General features: G+C 38.1%; 1 protein-coding gene across 1 annotated transcript in view; it reads left to right on the forward strand.

Moving 5' to 3' along the window:
* arsb (arylsulfatase B) overlaps window positions 1–18027 on the forward strand; it is a 42123-nt gene continuing 24096 nt past the window's right edge. Inside the window, exons 1-4 of the mRNA XM_006626722.3 lie at window positions 1–502; window positions 2148–2334; window positions 2708–2898; window positions 4692–4899. Coding sequence (XP_006626785.2) covers window positions 230–502; window positions 2148–2334; window positions 2708–2898; window positions 4692–4899 — 859 coding nt within the window. The 5' untranslated portion in view covers window positions 1–229. The remainder of the gene's footprint in view (window positions 503–2147; window positions 2335–2707; window positions 2899–4691; window positions 4900–18027) is intronic.

The following is an 18027-nucleotide window of genomic DNA, read 5'->3' on the forward strand; positions in this document are numbered from 1 at the left end:
TTTTAAGCCTTACGGACGTTTCTTTTATGTGCACCACACTCAACGTTTTAACGAACACGCACTTCTTTTAAAAAACATTAGCCAGCTTTATTTTATCCATCAACTTCACAGACATATAGCAAGAGCTGTGTTATACTGTGTAATATATATAGAGTACCTGTATCTTTAAACTGCGGAGTGTAACTGTTTGGTTCCTTACTTTGCTCACCAGAGGAAGGCGGGGAAAAGAATGAAGGCTGCTAAGAAGATTCGTCTCTTGATTTTACTTTGTTTAGCACCGTATTTCACGTTTTTAGATGCAAAAGAAGATGCTAAAACGTCGCCTCATATTGTTTTCATCCTGGCTGACGATTACGGTTGGAATGATGTGGGGTTTCACGGGTCTAAAATTAAAACCCCAAATCTTGACAAACTTGCTTCACAGGGAGTTAGACTGAACAATTATTACGTCCAGCCGTTGTGCACACCGTCCCGAAACCAACTGATGACCGGAAGATATCAGGTGAGAGTCTTTAACTTAAAGTTTAAGAACGGACCGCTATTGTTGAGCCCCTTAATGCAGAATTCAAATTTGTTAAAGCGCAGTTCACTACTGTGTTTGTTGCAACGAGTCATGTGACTGGTTGTCACATCCTTCTTTGCTTTGCGTTATATTATATATGCATTTTAACTACAATTACTTGCCCTGACTGGACTGATTCGAATTTATTTAATTGAAAGAAAAATATAGAAGAAGTTTACCAGAACTAAAGTCTCTTGGTGCCTGGGTTTGATTGGGCATTACTTCTGTGAGGAGTCTGCATGTTCTTCCTCTGTTTGTGTGACTTGTGAAACTCCAGTTTCCTCCTGCTTTCCTAAGACATGTCAGCTAATTTAATTTTCTTCAGATAGTGTGCCCTGAAATAGACTGGTGTCCCAGTTGTGACAGTCTTTGCCTGGAAGAGGGGACTTTAGGTTCATCTTTACACTTTTGAAATACACAGGACTGTGATGCAACACTCAATTTAAAGAAGTTATTTTTTTTTAAAGCAGCAGGCTATGAAATCACGAAAGAAAGCCTGATAAATATCTCATTTAGCCAGTTGCTGCTGCCATCTTGGAACATACTGTAAAAAAGCTTGAACTGGACCTTTTCTGTGAATTGTTGACCTTCAGGCCAAAAACAGGCATGTGTGGAGTTTGCATGTTCTCCCAGTGTTGACATGGGTTTCCTCCGGGTGCTCCAGTTTCCTTCCACAGTCCAGAGACATACAGTACTGGCAGGTTAATTAGCTTCTGGGAAATTTGTCTCTAAGTCTGAGTGTGTGCATGTTTGTGTGTCTGCCCTGCATTCGACTGGCGTCTTGTCCAGGGTGTATCCTGTCTTGTGAGTCTCCGGCTCCCCTGCGACTGTGTATTGGATGAAGCAGTTGGAAAAGGGATGGATGTGGACCTGTGCTATGGAACTCTTTCCCGGACCTCACTTATGTGATGTTTGTGCCCTCATCTAATATTCCTCTGATTGTTTTGTAAAAGACTTTGAAGTAATGCACTTTGCTGTGAAAAGTAATAATAATAATAATTGCTTACACTTATATAGCGCTTTTCTGGACACTCCACTCAAAGCGCTTTACAGGTAATGGGGACTCCCCTCCACCACCACTAATGTGCAGCAACGGCAACGGCAGCCATAGTGCACCAGCACGCTCAGTAATGAGTAATGAAGCCATTCATAGGTGGGGATTATTAGGAGGCCATGATTGGTAAGGGCCAATGGGAAATTTGGCCAGGATGCCGGGGTTACACCCCTACTCTTTTCGAGAAACACCCTGGGATTGTTAATGACCATTGAGAGTCAGGACCTCGGTTTTACGTCTCATCCGAAGGACGGCGCCTGTTTACAGTACAGTGTCCCCATCACCATACTGGGTTATTAAGACCCACATGGACAGCAGTGTGAGCGCCCCATGCTGGCCCCACTAACACCTCTTCCAGCAGCAACCTTAGTTTTTCCTAGGAGGTCTCCCATCCAGGTACTGACCAGGCTCACACCTGCTTAGCTTCAGTGGGTTGCCAGTTGTGAGTTGCAGGGTGATATACCTTCTAAAGCTTCAGTAGTTTTTGTTCCTTTAGGTATATGTAGCTGAAATAACCATTTTTCCTGACAGATCCACACAGGAATGCAGCATGAGATAATCTGGCCTTGCCAGCCCTACTGTGTCCCGCTGGATGAGAAATTCCTTCCACAGCTGTTGAAGGAGGCAGGCTACTCCACACACATGGTCGGAAAGTGGCACCTGGGAATGTACAAGAAAGACTGTTTACCGACGAGGAGAGGCTTCGACACCTACCTTGGTAAAGGAATAATTATTTTGTTCCTTTACTCCCAAGATATTTACTCTATCTGGTTAATACAAGTTAAACTGGTATGCTTTGAAATAGTTATGGTTAGATGGTTTTATCTGAGATACACTTTTGCTGCTTTTATTCAAAACATAAATACAGAGGCACCTTGTCAACCACAAACTCAAAAAAATATTTCTGTAACAGCAAAAAATAAATGCTATGCTTTAGCCTGAACATGTATACTGTCAAAGAACTAGAAAATGCATAAGTTCTAAATTTTGACAAAGACCAACAAGTATTTTTTTCTGAGATGGCGTTGAATGTGCCTTGAATATGTTTCAGTTTGTGTACAATGCCAGCCTTCTGTGGTTTCTGGTGGCAGGCTACCTGACAGGAAGTGAAGATTACTTCAGTCACCATCGTTGTGCCTTCATCACACCTCTGAACTTAACTCGCTGTGCCCTGGACATGAGAGATGGGGAGGAAGTGGCAACAGGTTTTGCAGGCAGATATTCTGCTCATGTCTTTGTCGAGAGAGCCACTGACATTATCGCTAAGCACAATCCACAAAAGGTAAAGTTGTCTGTCTTTAAAAAAAATACCTTGCCCTCTAAAAGTGTTGGCACAGAAAGGTCAAGACATTTATGTTTGTTTTACAGTCAAGCAATTTGTATTTGTGATCATGTAATCAACACGGTTGAAGGTAATTCTACTGTATGCATACATGTGATCACATTAGAACAAAAGCATGCTGTATAGTCAACCTAGTGATTTAAAGTGGCCATAATTATTGGGACACATTCACTGAAAGTAAAGTGAATAAAGTAAGGGTTAAAGTCAGTTCTTAAGGCTGATGTATTTAGGCATATTTTTTTTGGTCATAGTTAAGATGAAGGGCCTTCCATAGTATACTGTATGGAAGCATTTTCTTTTATATAAGCAGTCAAACTGGTTCTGTACACTTCAGAATTAATTATATTGCTGCCATCATTAATCATACAGTATCAGTAAAGATGAGAGAGCCAGGTTTTTGACATTCCACTATTATTTCCAGGATTACATTTTCCTTTTGCCTGCCTTCAGACAATGAATTATTCTTTGTATTCCAGTGCACCGTTGGTACTATAGATCAATGACTGATCAGTCCACCATCAAGTTCAAAATCAGATTTCAATTGTTTTCAGCCCTTCCAAAGGGAAAGTTAATCACTTAAGATTGGGTACTAGAATAAGCTGTATATCCTCCCCAACAATGATTAAGACATACAGTAATACTGATGATTCCTGTGCATTCAGCTGAATTACCACTAGAATCACTCTTTTGAAGAAGTTCCTTTTTTGCTGCACTGATGCTATCAATTTAATGTGTAAACTGTAGTGGTGCCTCCCTTTTGTACTCATTTTAGTAAGTAAATTTATGACACAAAATGCACAAATAGCAACCAAATTATAGCCAACACATTTCCAATTAATAGGTTTTCAGGCCTCTCTTCTTCATTATATCTGATTTCTAAACTATACAGATATTTAGGAGTTTAATCATGACCGATTAGGCTTGTACATTTTAGCCCTTAAAAGCATATATTTTGATAAACAAACAAGTGCTAACCTTGAGAGAGACCTTGTTGGATGAACAGCTAAACTCAAGGCCAGTCGAGGCCAGTTGCTGGATCATCATCATCTAGTCCCCAGGATTCAATTTCAGCCTGTTCTGTTGTGAAGTTTGATAATTGATACTAGGACAGTCAGTAAGGCAGTTTTGTTTTTACTGTATGTTCTTGTGAATATATTTCTAAAGCCTTCCTGCTCCCTTCCTTTTTTTCCATCTTTTATCGAAACCTTTCTTTTTTTTTGTTCTCTAGATGTATTACCTCTGCGGATTGTGTACATTTTAGTTTTTGTTTCTTTATAGTTTTGCCCTGACTACTGAGCTGAATTTGAGGAGTTTAATGCTATATTTAAATATTGTCTTACAGTAGGTACAGAAAATGTCCTCAGGTGGTGATATTAAACATGATTACAAAACCACTTATGAATTAATGGAAGATGCTACAGTAATTAAAACATAATGTTTAGAACAACACTTCTTTTTAACCAAAGCCATCGCAGAATCGTATTGCTTATTTATCACTTCTGATTATGGGGTTTCAATTGCATGTATTCCCATGGGACTTTGAACCCATTTTTTGTAGTGTTTCTTAAGATCTGTGTTTTCTCAAGGACAGTGTGTAATGCTATTGAAACAAATCAATTTCTTCACGTTCTTGAAGGAATGAAAAACAATTAATTGCTCCCTTGTCTGATAAGGTTTATACCTAATTTCTAACGTTATTCAATAGCCTCTGCCTTTGTTGTCTTGTTTGGCAGCCTCTCTTCCTGTATGTGGCCCTCCAGTCAGTCCATTGTCCCCTGCGGGTGCCAGAAAGCTACGAGAAGCCGTACAGCTTCATTCAGAACAAGGAGCGGAGAACCTATGCAGGCATGGTGTCTGCCATGGACGAGGCTGTGGGCAACATCACCAAGGCACTGCATGCCAGTGGGCTTTGGCAAAACACTGTGCTGGTCTTCTCTACAGGTATTCTGTACAAATGGGCACTTCTGCACACTGCCAACCAATGTGATATTGTCCTGTAGTGGGTATAAGATTACTCTTTGCAAAATTGAGTTGGGCAAGCTTTGGTACAGAATGCTGGACAGCGGGGCACTGTGCAGTGGCATTTTGTAATCGTAAGCACATTTCATTTTTCAGAGTGGCAACTTAATTAAAAACTTAAGCAAAAGTAAAAATATAGGCAAAAAAGAATCAAAGAGTCATTCAGAAGGTACAATAAGGTATGCAGCAAAAATACCAGGAACATACAGTAAATATAGAATACAGGGTGCATAAAGGGATGTTTATTTCCATTTCAAGGTTGAAAATGGAATAGCTGTTGGAGGGTTCCTTCAGTTACACAATTTGTTGTTAGATCTTGTTGATATCCAAAGTGTACAGGAAAACCTCTATCAAGTAGATCATTGTTGCATCAAGTTCAATATTTGGCAATAGTATTCCACTCTCATTGCTGGTTCCCGCCAGCATTTTCTTTTATGTTTAAACTTTTCGGCTATACAAGAATATATTTCGGGAGTTTGGAAAGACGTTTAATTATCTTAAATTCGTTGAAAGCATAAGAGATGCTGATAATTCCAAAGTTTTAAGAATGATATCAGAATTTTGGTATTGGATGGCAAAAAACAATCGCTCTTATTCCAAATTGATGATGCGTTCAACTGCAAACTAAGTAATAACCTTATTTTTTTAAAAAGTTGGTTACTTTATTGCAATGCCAAAACACTAACGATAATTTGAGTGTTTCTGCTTTCTGAAATGAGGCATTTAATGGGCTATAAGTACAGTCCTTCAGTGTACAGTTTATTGACAACATTTTAAGTTGAATTCTGCATTTTAACTGGAATCAGGAATTTCCTTAGAAGTTCTTTAAAAAATGAGAAGTGTTCTTTGAAACAGAATCATCACATATTAAAAGTTTAATTACATGATAAATAATTGAAGCTCTGCAAAAACACTGTAGCCAGATACAAGATGGAAAACTGAATGAGAGAATACCTTATTAGATCCATTATAAAACTAAGTATGAGATACTGGGGGTTGCAGTTACATATCTGTTTGCAATTAATAAGACTTTTCGTTGCTGTTAGGAAAAAAAAACCCAGCAGAAAGTTAACACTCAACCACAAACAGCAAGAATGTGTGACAAAGACTTCAACAGAGCAACTGATATTTTAGGCTGCTAAAGCAACAGTGGTGTATACTTGTGACTAAGTTATAGACTCAACCTTTACCCATATTCATTTAGTTTAGCACTGCTGTGTGGTTATGGAACAAACTTGTATTTGGAATGTTGCAGCAGAACAACTTGACAACATTTTGTCGGCTTCTCTAGTGATTCATCAGTGCTGCCTTTTATACCTCTGAAACAGTGAAATATGTAACAAAATACTAGCCAGGAGATAAACTTTGCTGTCCTTTTTGACTTCTTCTCATTTGGTAGACTGCAAGAGACATTCTATCTGTGTGAAGGAAGTATTGGTTTGATGTGGTGCCTGATGTGTACAATAACTCAGCCAAAAAGGATATTGACTACGGGAACTAGTTTCTCACCTATTAAAGGTACTTGCAAGCATTTGGCGTGAACTTGATAGTAGAGATATTGCTGTTTTGAGTCTGAGCAGTGAATTTTTTTTTCTGAACTAGCCTTGAGCTAATTAGGATTTACCCCTCTGATTTCCTAGGCATCAGCAAGGTTGCACATATCATTAACCACACAACCTGTGTTTAGTGTTAACTCATGGCTGTACAAGCCACAGGGCTTATAGTGTGAAAAAGTGTGACTGGTCTTCATCCCTCCAGTGCAATTAGATTCATAGGGGGTTAATAACTAAAAAATTTCAGAGATTTGTTTTTGTTTTTATTTTACTGATTAAATAATGTCAAAAATAATCTGATGGTGCAACCAAATGTCTTCCACCTCTGAAGGACTACTGTCTCTTCTGGTTTTCACTTCAGCCTAGTCCAAACGTTTTTTTATTTTTAAGTTTTCTTCTACTAATTTCGAAGTAATTATTTTTGTGTTTCAGAACTGCTTTCATTCAGTTGTTAGCTGAAATGAAACCATTGCAAAAATTGACTATTGCAGAAGGGTGGAAAGGGAAAGGCTTATTGTGGAAACCATCTCGACCTGCTTCTTCGTCATTAATTGGAGATAACTTTTAGAGCTGTTGTCTCAAGTGGAATAGGCACCAATGAATTGATGAGAGACAACTTAAAGTTGAGGTTTTTGAAAAAAGAACTCTTGGAGAGTATTTATGAAACTCTGGACTGAGTGCAGAAACAAGTTAAAGGGGAACTGTAGTATTTGTTTCTCAGACTGATTATTATATCTCAAACACAAAATAAATTCATTGAAGGTATAGAAAAATGTTACCAATTTAGAATTAAGCACAAAATCATGAACTTTTAGAAAGTACTGTAAATCGTCATGTTGCAAACCCCTGGTCGCACCATGGGCGAGAGTGAGAGTTCCCAATAAATTGTGACATGAAGTAGCCCTTCCTGCTCACTAGTCACTGTAATGACTAATGTAATGTGATGTACGAGCGAATAAGTACAGGTTGTGCAACAGACATTTCACCGAATAAATGTTCCAAAGTGATCTGCATGCAGAGTTAACAAGTTTTATTTGTTGGCAAAGCCATCTCAAAGTCAAGAGCAATATTTCTATTGGACTGAAAGAGATGTATTCGTAAGCCTAATTGTTTACAATGTAATAAGACAGCTTCACATTGCCAGAAGTTCTGTTGCCTCACTCTGAATCACAGAATAAAGTGGTGCACATACCTGGAAATTTAGTCCATTTTGTAATATAAATCGGAGGTTTTATAAGTTATTGTGTACATTTTACTTTTATTGTGGTTTGAAAAGCATTCATCAAGCTGATTATTTCTAACCCTGAAATATTAAAATCGCATTGCAGTTCCCCTTTAAAATTGAAACCAGCAAGCATATCAAAACCACCCATAATCATTGGAGATTAGGTTTTGGGAATGAGCACCATAAGAAGATATTTGTCTTACTAGTTTGGACTATTAAAAAGGTGAGCAGGTCAGAAATTTATAGAATGAGTATTCTAGAAAACTGATGATAAACAAGCAATGAACATTAGTGTTTTGAATTCCAGGACCCCAGCTGAATTTGTTCATTGTGTGAGGAAGAATATTGCAGAATTCACAGGCCCTTTGAATGATACAGTTCTTGAACCTTAATTATTTAAAAAAATAAGTATCCTTCAAAATCTTTTGCCCAGTTAAATATGTAGCCTCAGTTTGCTCTACACAAAACACCAGACCACATAATGTGTACTCACACCAGCAGGATAGCTCCATTTTCTCATGAACTGGCAAATGTAATCTTCTCCACATGCAGGCTTTGTTCAGTAACAATAGGCCCTAGTGTGATGTCCCATAATAAAAGAAACACATAAATAATCACTGCCGTTAGGTTCTCCATACAGTATTAGCTGATATCTTTACAACATACATTCCATACAAAAGGAAACTGCCTTAAATTTATAATAAATATAACATGTATTTGTGGTTTTGGTTTTACTCTGGTATCCTAAGTGTACAATTCCAGAAATACAGTGTTTGTAAGCACAGCATTTGAGTGTTGTGCATATTGTTCAACTTCCAAAAATAACACATTTGATTTTATACAGTCGTTACATTGCATTTGTGATTATTAGTCAGTGGTTCCTCTTTTATCAAAACAAGACAATAGCATTTGGTATTTTGTTCCTTTAATTTTTTATGTCTGGTAATGAAGTCAAGAGTCTTGTCATTTCAAATGATTTCCAAATGTTTCTATATAATTACCGGGTTCATGTGAGTATTATTCAGCTGTTACCTCATTTTCTGAAAACACTACTGCAATTGTAAGAGAAGCCTTTCTTTTAGCTGTTATTTTCATCTCCCAGGCTTCTTTGCCAAGAACTGAACAATAACCCGGCTTTACTGCTTAGATGAAACTATGCATTGTTGTCCAAAGAATACAAACATTAAAAATAGTTAATTTAATATTTTTATGATTACATTATCGTAACAATGTATTGATACAGATTGTATTCAAGTCAGTAAAAAAGGTTCTGGAATGCATATTTTAGTCAGACATCACTTGCATCAGATTTAAGTTGATTTGTTATAATCCATGTGATAAAGGAATAGTTTTTTTTTACAATGTGTTTTCACTGAACCCAGAAAGGTGCGCAAGGGCATGAACTCACAGTATTGACCAAGACCACCGTGTCCGTTTCATTAGATCAAACCACTGAGCAGTTGAAGCAACATTGTGGTGAGGGGATTGTCGCCAGTCACTCTTGCAATATTGCATTTTTTTTCCAGTCCTCTCTCTGTTAATGACGTGTAAAACCCATCAAGTCTGCAGTTAACCCCAGAGATCTTCAGCACCTTACCTCTAATGGAGCTAATTTTCTTCATGCTTTAATTGTGCCTCTATCAATTACAGTATTTCTTACATCAACCGTTTATTATTATTTTCTGCAATCTGAATTCTGGTGAGGGTTCCCAGCAACAGTCTCCAGCTCCTCTTGAGAGACTCCCAGGTGCTGCAGGGCCAGATTAGAGACATATCCCTCCAGTATGTCCGGGGTCTGCCCCAGGGTCTCTTCCCAGTGGCTGTGCCCGAGGCGCATCCTCCCCAGATGCCAGAGCCACCTCAGCTGGCTCCTCTCCACTTGGAGGAAAATCCAAAAACCTTCTGTCCTGTCAGTAGTTTAGAGTAATCCTACGGAGAATCCACATTTCCACCACATGTACTGTAGGTTAGGCATGAATTAAGTAAAACCTTGTTGAGCCAATTTATGGCACATGTTCTTAAGCTTTATTAAATGACTCCCATCTTCCATCTTATTGATATCATTTTTTATAACTCTAGACCTATTTCTATATGAATCTGGACTGGCTGGTTCAGGTCAGGCTTATTTTAGTTGTGGTGGTGCTGTCATACTTCTCCTTGCCAGAGAAGCAGAGAGCTGTGGATTTCCTAGTGGGACAGCTGTCTGGGCCATTTTATTTAGAAAAAACGTTTGAAACAACTCTTCTTTGCACTGTTTTGTAGTTTGTTTTCATTTTGTTTCATTTTATCTGCCCACAATGGCATTTTTTCTACTCGCATTTCTGTATCCGGTTTCATTCCTATTGTAGGAAGTGACCTTTAACTTTTGCCACTTCATACTTCAACACAGATAGTTGAATAGAGCAAAATTAATGTAATTCTCTTACAGTGGTTTGCAGATTATTAGGGTTCATCTCAGACATACTTTAGTAATCTCTCTTAGTAATTACGTTCCCCTTGTCTCTTCTGTTTAAATTTAATTTAAAGGCCCCCACTGCTCAGGAGATGTTTAAAAATGTATTTGATCACTTGTATTTACCCATTATTCTGACCAGTAATAACAGAAAAATCCCCATCACATATGCAGCTACAGTATTAGTCTGGTGTTTAGTCCTCTACACTTCTAAGAGTTTACATCAGAATTGAGAAACGATGGAAATGAATTTACTTCACTCTATACAACTCTGTGCATTTGTGTATATTATTAATGGATCTAAAATGAAAACAGTATTTTTTAAATAAATCAACTAATGTTAATGCTGTTGGCATACTGTAGTATAATCAAAATTATGTCTTGGGCATTCAGAAAGTTTCCAGCAGGAAAGCCAGTTCTTTCTGTCAGGCTGTGTAAACTAGCTCCAAATGTCGTGGCACGATGTCATGTTTTTCTGGAATAAACTCTGAAGTTGTTTTTGATGGTATATCCAAAATGCATTAGCCTATCTTTAATGTAGAGTGAGTTGAATCATAGAAGAAAAAAAACCCATTAATAACAGCAAAATAATCACGCTGTAAAATATTAAACATACTGAAGTAATTTTTACCATATACTCAAATGAAGCATGAAGCTTGGTGCAGATTTCAGCATTACTATAATTAATTCCATGAAATTTTGTTTAAATTAAACGTGCCAGCTACAGTTGACCAACTCCTCCCTGTGGAACTAAATGTAATGATAAAGTTGAAACTGACATGGTTCACTAACTCTAGTGTATGGAGGGGAGGTGCTGTTTAAAAATACTTAGTTACACTTTTCCTGTTTCTTTATTCCAGTTGTGGTCTGTTTCGTAGCTTTAAGTACGGTTTTGAATGTGTGGAATTTATTCTGCGTAATTTGACATTGAGACTGGCATTGGTTGTCAGGGTTTCCAAGTTGGATGAGTGTTAAATTAAAAGGAGAAAGAAATCTCTGCTCAAAGCAAAAATGTTATTTCTTGATGAGATGAAACAGTGATCAAACCTCATCTTTTGTTCAAACAAAATCAATATGGTAACTTAATCAGTAAAATAACTAAAGGGTTTTTGGAATTACCACCATGAGCCAGTCTTTTGATTTTTCTTCTTAGGTTATGCTTCTTTGATTTTTTTCATTTATTAATGTAGGAAAAAGTAAAAGTTCTCCGAATGAACATCTCAAATCTCAATTTTCCAGTAGAGGGCACTGCTTCACTGTAGCTGAATTTATATGTTATGCTGGATTTAGTCTTATTTGTTCCCTGTAGATCCAAGCAGGTTCAGAGCTACATTCTCATTAACAAAGTGAAATCCATTTCTGACTTGATGTTATAATAATCTTTTTTGTTAGAATGACAGTTTTTTTAAAAAAACATCTTGGTATTATTCTTGTCTCAGTAGTGCACTGGAGAAATCAGTATACTTTCTTTTAAAACTGGTGTTTTATCTGTAAAACTATATGTACTTTACTCCTTAGTAACACAGTCGAGCCTCTGTATAAAAGCAATAAGGCAGACCTCTCAGTAAATGTATTTATTATTTTAAACAAGATTTTTATCAGAACTTAAATAACTATTCCATCCACTGCAGACCTGGAACTTTATGGAACAACCTTTATGTCCAATATTGTGTTTTATGTGACTATCTTGTTACAGCATTTCAAACAAATTACAAGGAATGGCAGTAACAAAGAATACAGAGGAAGCTGATATACAGTATGAACTACAAGTGTGGTCCTGATAAACAAAATCTTTAAACTGCCATGGTATTCTGTAGTCTGTTTGTTTATTTGTTTATTTTTAGCAGTAGGTGTTTCTTGGAGGAACAGTATGTAATTTCACAAAGGTGATTTTCTCATGAGTAAGTAAAAGTTAGAATATATTTGTTCCTTTTCACTGCTGTATCTCTGGAAAAACGTTAAACGGATGGTAAAAATTTGCATTTTTATGTTTTCACCACAAGGCCTGATGTAGCCATAGGTTCACTTACCCAGGTTATACAGGTATGTCCTTCATCATGGTGCCCTTTAATGATACACCAGACTTTGACAGAAAATATTATAGATAGTACTTTTTATTTTTTTGTTTAAATTATGTCCATTACTGTCAAGTTTTCAGTTTTGTTCAGGTTTGTTTGTATCTGAGGGCCTGTAAGGTCTTATGATTGTGACTCACTGGGCCTGCACAAGGGCATGTGAACATGGTTTTATAATTAAAAAACCTTGTATTATTGCTTTTTTGTTCCTGTTGTTCTAACACATAGTGCAAGTTATTGCTTTGGTAAAATTTCATTTACTCAGTGTCAGCCTGCCAAAATATAAGAAAGCACTTAATGGACAACATAAAGGAAAACAAGTTGTTTTGTTATTATTTTTTGATGTCCTTAAATATAGCACAAGTCTTAGAAAATGATACCATTTCCATTGGACATAATGATCATAATGTTTTTTAACGCTGACCTTAGCCCACATTGGCAGCTTTTGTTATGTGAGTTGCCACAGCTGATTGGAATGTGATTCTGTCCTTCCTGATCACAGCAATTAGCGTCCAGGAACAAAAGAACTATAAAAGGAACGCAGTTTTTAAATCAATTTCCAGGAGCTTATGTTTGCAGTCGGAAACAGCAGGAGACCTACAGTATAGGAAGTGCACTGTTACAATCATGGGTGTGCAAGACCAATACTCAATTTAACAAGGCCAGAGCTGGCTTTAAAGGAGAGGATTATCTTCAGGGCATCAAAGACTTTCGAACTGGCAACATAATCCGATTCACCTAAATCTTTATGTAAAACATGGTCTCCAGTATCATTTTTTTCAATTAAAGTTTAAGAAACTGTGGCAATACAAGAAAAGACACACTAAGAAAGGATCTTACCATTCAGTTTTTCAGTTGTTGAATAGTGGTAGGATTCTCTTTGATTCTAAGAACAGTAGAACAGTTACAAATGAGACAAATCCATTTGGCACATCGAGCCCGTTAGGCAGTAAGTAGCTAATTGATCAATGGATTTCATCCAGCTGTTCTTTAAAAGAAGCTAGGGAATGGGCTTCAATTACATGACAGGGTAGCTTTTTCCACACTCCCACTACCTTTTGTGTAAAGTGTCTTCTGTTCTCAGTTTTAAATCCACTTCCATGGGGTTTTCTGCTTGTGTTTTTTTATTTGTGTTTCAGTGTTGATTTTGAGGCAGTCCACAAGGTTGAGTTTAACAATGACAATGAGGATTTTAAATACTGGAACCAGGTCCCCTTGTACTTTTCTCTGTTGAAGAATAAAAAGGTTCAGGACTTCTAGCCTGCTTTCAGTGCAGAAATTTATTTCGGTAACATGGCAACCAACATTTTTCACAGTTTTCTAATTAAGTTCATATACTATAGGTGCATTTTTGCAATTTTCATAGCACTATGTACTGTATCATTCTGTTTGCCTTTTTATATCTTCTCCACATTGTCTAGAACAGTGGTTCTCAGTCCTGGTGCTAAAGAACCTCTGTCTCTGCTATACATTGCTTTATGGTGGCATGTCACAAATAACAAAGGGGTTATGTACTGAATCGAAGGAGGTGTCGCAATGCAATTTGATATTTACCAGACTCCTGGCTTTTCTAATGAATCTATTCAAAATCTCTCCAGCCTGTTCTAGTGATGGGCATCCCTGCCTTTTCAGATAAACTTTCATTAATTCCTCCCACTCATGTGTTGAACACTTGTCACTCCCATCTACTCTATACATGGGTGGCTTTGTAGTGTCTGACTGCATCACTGTCATAAACCCAGATAACTCAACACAGCTAGCGTGAGAATCATCAGTATGATCAGTATGATTGGTATGATGAGTCCCAGGGTTAGTTAGTGTACTAATTCTTCTGTTTTCTTGCATTGCTAATAATAATTATATAATAATTGCTTACACTTTTATAGCATTTTTCTGAACACTCCACTCAAAGCGGTTTACAGGTAATGGGGACTTCCCTCCACCACCACCAATGTGCAGCATCCACCTGGATGATGCGACGGCAGCCATAGTGCGCCAGAACGCTCACCACATATCAGCGATCAGTGGGGAGGAGAGAAGAGCAATGAAGCCAGTTCATAGATAGATACTTCATTGATCCCGTGAGTGAAATTGCAGTGCAACAGCAGCTTAACACAGACAACACAGCCACAGTGTAACGAATTATATAATAATAGTACAATACATACAATGCAATACAAGTGTTACTCACAGTCCGGACACACAAAGAACAAACTAGAACAGAACAGTACACAGAAAAATCGTATCGCACATATGAATATAAATATAGATGTAAATATAGATATAGATATAAATGTATTGCACAGGTCCCTGGCATATATTGCACAAAAAACAGTTGTAAACGGGAAAAAGAAAAAGAAAAAGAAAGAGAACAGATGTAACAGTAGATGTGTAGATGCGTTCAGTCCAGAAACTGGTCACTGTTGATGTTGCCTCTGCCCAGACACAAGGTGGATGTGTTGTACAGTCTTATGGCAGAAGGCAAGAATGACCTCCTGTAGCGCTCCCTGTCGCACCGTGGATGAATTATGGGGATTATTAGGAGGCCATGATTGGTAAGGGCCAAGGGGAAATTTGGCCAGGATGCCGGGGTTACACCCTTACTCTTTTCGAGAAACGCGCTGGGATTTTTAATAACCACAGAGTCAGGACCTCGGTTTTACGTCTCATCCGAAGGACGATGCCTGTTTACAGTATAGTGTCCCCATCCTAATGCCATGTGGGGCATTAGGACCCACATGGACCACAGGGTGAGCACCCCTTGCTGGCCCCACTAACACCTCTTCCAGCAGCAACCTTAGTTTTTCCCAGGAGGTCCCAGGTACAGGCCAGGCTCACACCTGCTTAGCTTCAGTGGGTTGTCAGTTGTGAGTTGCAGAGTGATATGGCTGCTGGCTGAACTAACTACTGGAGCTGTCAATTGCCTGAGCTCATTCAGTTGCAAGGGCTGTTAAATGAGGCTGAGGTTGTTTAACTCCCTGTTCAGGCAATGTTTCTCTCCTCAGTCCTCTCCCCCACTTACGAGTGAATTCAGTATTGACGATATGGTTCCTTGTGAAAGGAAAACTCTTCCCCTTCCCAAACTGTTAAGTGGACCATGAGTCACTGACAATTCATTAGGGGTTTGGTTTTGCCCACTTTACCATTGCCATTGCATCACTAAGATACCGACAGCAAACAAAAATGAGTAAAGCACTGCTGCTGGAAAGAGTACCCAGAAAATAGTATATAGCAAACAATACATAAATAACAAGTGGTTTCAGAATATAAAACATCTGTCTCTGTCAGGCTCCATGGCCAGGTAGTGAATTTCAAAAAGCTAATAATTAAAAAGCACAATTTAGGAGAAGGCTACAAAAAATGTCAGTCTCTGAATATCCCTCTTATCAACTCAATCATCAAGAATTGGATAGTGCCCAGACACCACCTTAATCATGTTCACCCTCCAAATTGAGCTCTTGGGCAAGGGATCAAAGTGGTGAGATGCCAGTGTGAGGCTAATGACAACTTTGACAGAGCCACAAAGTTCAATGGCTGAAATGGAAGAAATTGTGCAGATGTTAACAATATCCCAGTTACCCCACAAAGCTACAGAATGGCAGAGTGGAAAACCTAGTCTAAAAGCCTGCATGGAGTTTGCAATAGGGAACCTGAGTGATATTGCACAAATGAAGCCAAAGCTGTTGTGGTCAGGTGAGACCAAACTGGAAATGTTTGGTCTAAATGATAAATGATACATTTGGTACAGACCCCTCAAAGCACACCTCCCAACCAACAACATCCATAGAGTCAATCATGGTGGTACCAGTATCATGATATGAGGTTTTTTTCTTCTCAGCACTGGAACTGGAAAGCTTGTTAAAATGGAAGGAAAAATGGATAGTGCAAATAAAAGGCAAATACTAGAGGAAAACATATTTCAGTCTGCTTAAGTCTTACAACTGGGGAAAAATTATTACCATTCAGTGATCCAAAGCTACATTGGAGTGGCTTAAGAATGAGAAAGTGATAGTCCTTGAGTGGCCTAGTCAAAGTCCTGACTTGAATCTTACTGAGAATCTGGAAAGACTTGAACTTCATAACTGCTGTTCATATGTGATTCCCAAACAAGTTGAGAGAGCTTGAGCTAATCTGCCAAGAAGAATAAGCATTAATTGTATCAAGCTGGTGTGCAATGATAGTGGAGACTTTCCCAAAAAGACTTGTGGCTGTACTTGCTGCCAAAGGTTCTACCACCAAATATTGAGTTCACAAGTCTGAGACTTATGCAATGAACATCATTTTTTCTCATTATTTTTTGCTAACATTTACTGTAACTCTTCCCTTAGAAGTCTTCAGTTTCTCAAAATGGGACACAAAAGTAAGGGTCTGAATACTTTTGCAAGGCACTGTATGTGTACAGTTCCCAGCCTTATGTAGAAACCATAGCTGGCTGAAACAACCTGGTTTTGCTCCAAGTGTCTTAATCATTTCACAACTCTGATAGGTCCACCTTTGTTCTGCTCCAGCTGCTATTCGAAGATCATGATCACTCATACTGTAGGTTTTGAGAGTCCTGTACTGTCTAGGTTTCGCGGGTGTGATGTCACCTTCTGTAAAAGGCTCTTATATCTATAGCAGAGATCTATTGTATAGCAGAAGACAGCTCTGTCTTGTTGAAAATTATTTTCAAGAGGTGTGAAATTGTGGACATTTCTCATTATCAGATTTATGAAAAAAACATTCTTGAAGAAAAGACAAATGATTAGCAGATTTTTTTAGGGTGGATGCTTAATTGAGAAAGCTGTGGAAAGTAACATGTATTGCTTTCTTTATTTAAGAGGGAGGGAGTTGTCCTAGCCAGAGTCATTGTGTATGTTCTTGATTGCTGTGAGCTCTTTAGACAAGCTGCCCTACTGTATGTGTGCAAATTTTGTAAAATGATGAGAAGACCACCCAAGAAAGCATAATACAAATCATCTACTGTTTTTCTATGCTGGAACCAAAAATGTGAAAATTGGGAAAAAAAGAAGCCTTCATCCTTAACAACAGATTAAGGGAGATGTGCACTAATGTTCTTCCTAGTTCCTCCTACATATGTAATATAGCCCATAAAAGTGTAAAAGAGATGCCTTAATGCAATTCTAGTGAACATTAAGTTATATTGATATTAGCTTGTAACCTTTCATTCCTACTCCCACCCCATTCAACACACATTTCACATTTTAAATTGTCCTAAGATCCCATATAAGCAGACAAAAACATAGTTTATTAGTCTAAAGAATCCACCAAGGTTTTTCTTTTTAAAAGACAGTGTTAAATCAACGTTCACAGCATGGATTAGTGCCACACACCCATGTTTTGTGAATAAACTATCTCTAATTCTCAGGCTCGAATTTATCTATACCCAATTTCCAGTTATATCCTGCAGGGTAGCATTCCTGTCTGAGTCTAGAGTCCACAAATAATCCAACAGAATGAATTATAAGCTCTGAGCTGTGAGGGCTCCATGGATAAGAGGTGAATTAGCAGAGTAGCTCATGGGAATTCAAGGTTATGCCAGTGGAGGATTTGGAATTTGCCTCTCATGTCTCTTTGATCTAGTGCTCAAAACCTTACCTAAGCTCACTGGAGGTCCAGGAAAAGACCAAAAACCCTACAGTTCAAGTGCAGAACCAATTGGCCTGGAAGGTGGAGGCTGGACATATCCATTCCAGTAATATTGAGTAGTCTGTGTGCTTCATGAAAGCTGCACCAGTTTGTTGC

The sequence above is a fragment of the Lepisosteus oculatus genome, chromosome 3 (genome assembly GCF_040954835.1).
Source record: "Lepisosteus oculatus isolate fLepOcu1 chromosome 3, fLepOcu1.hap2, whole genome shotgun sequence".
Classification (NCBI taxonomy): Eukaryota; Metazoa; Chordata; class Actinopteri; order Semionotiformes; family Lepisosteidae; genus Lepisosteus; species Lepisosteus oculatus.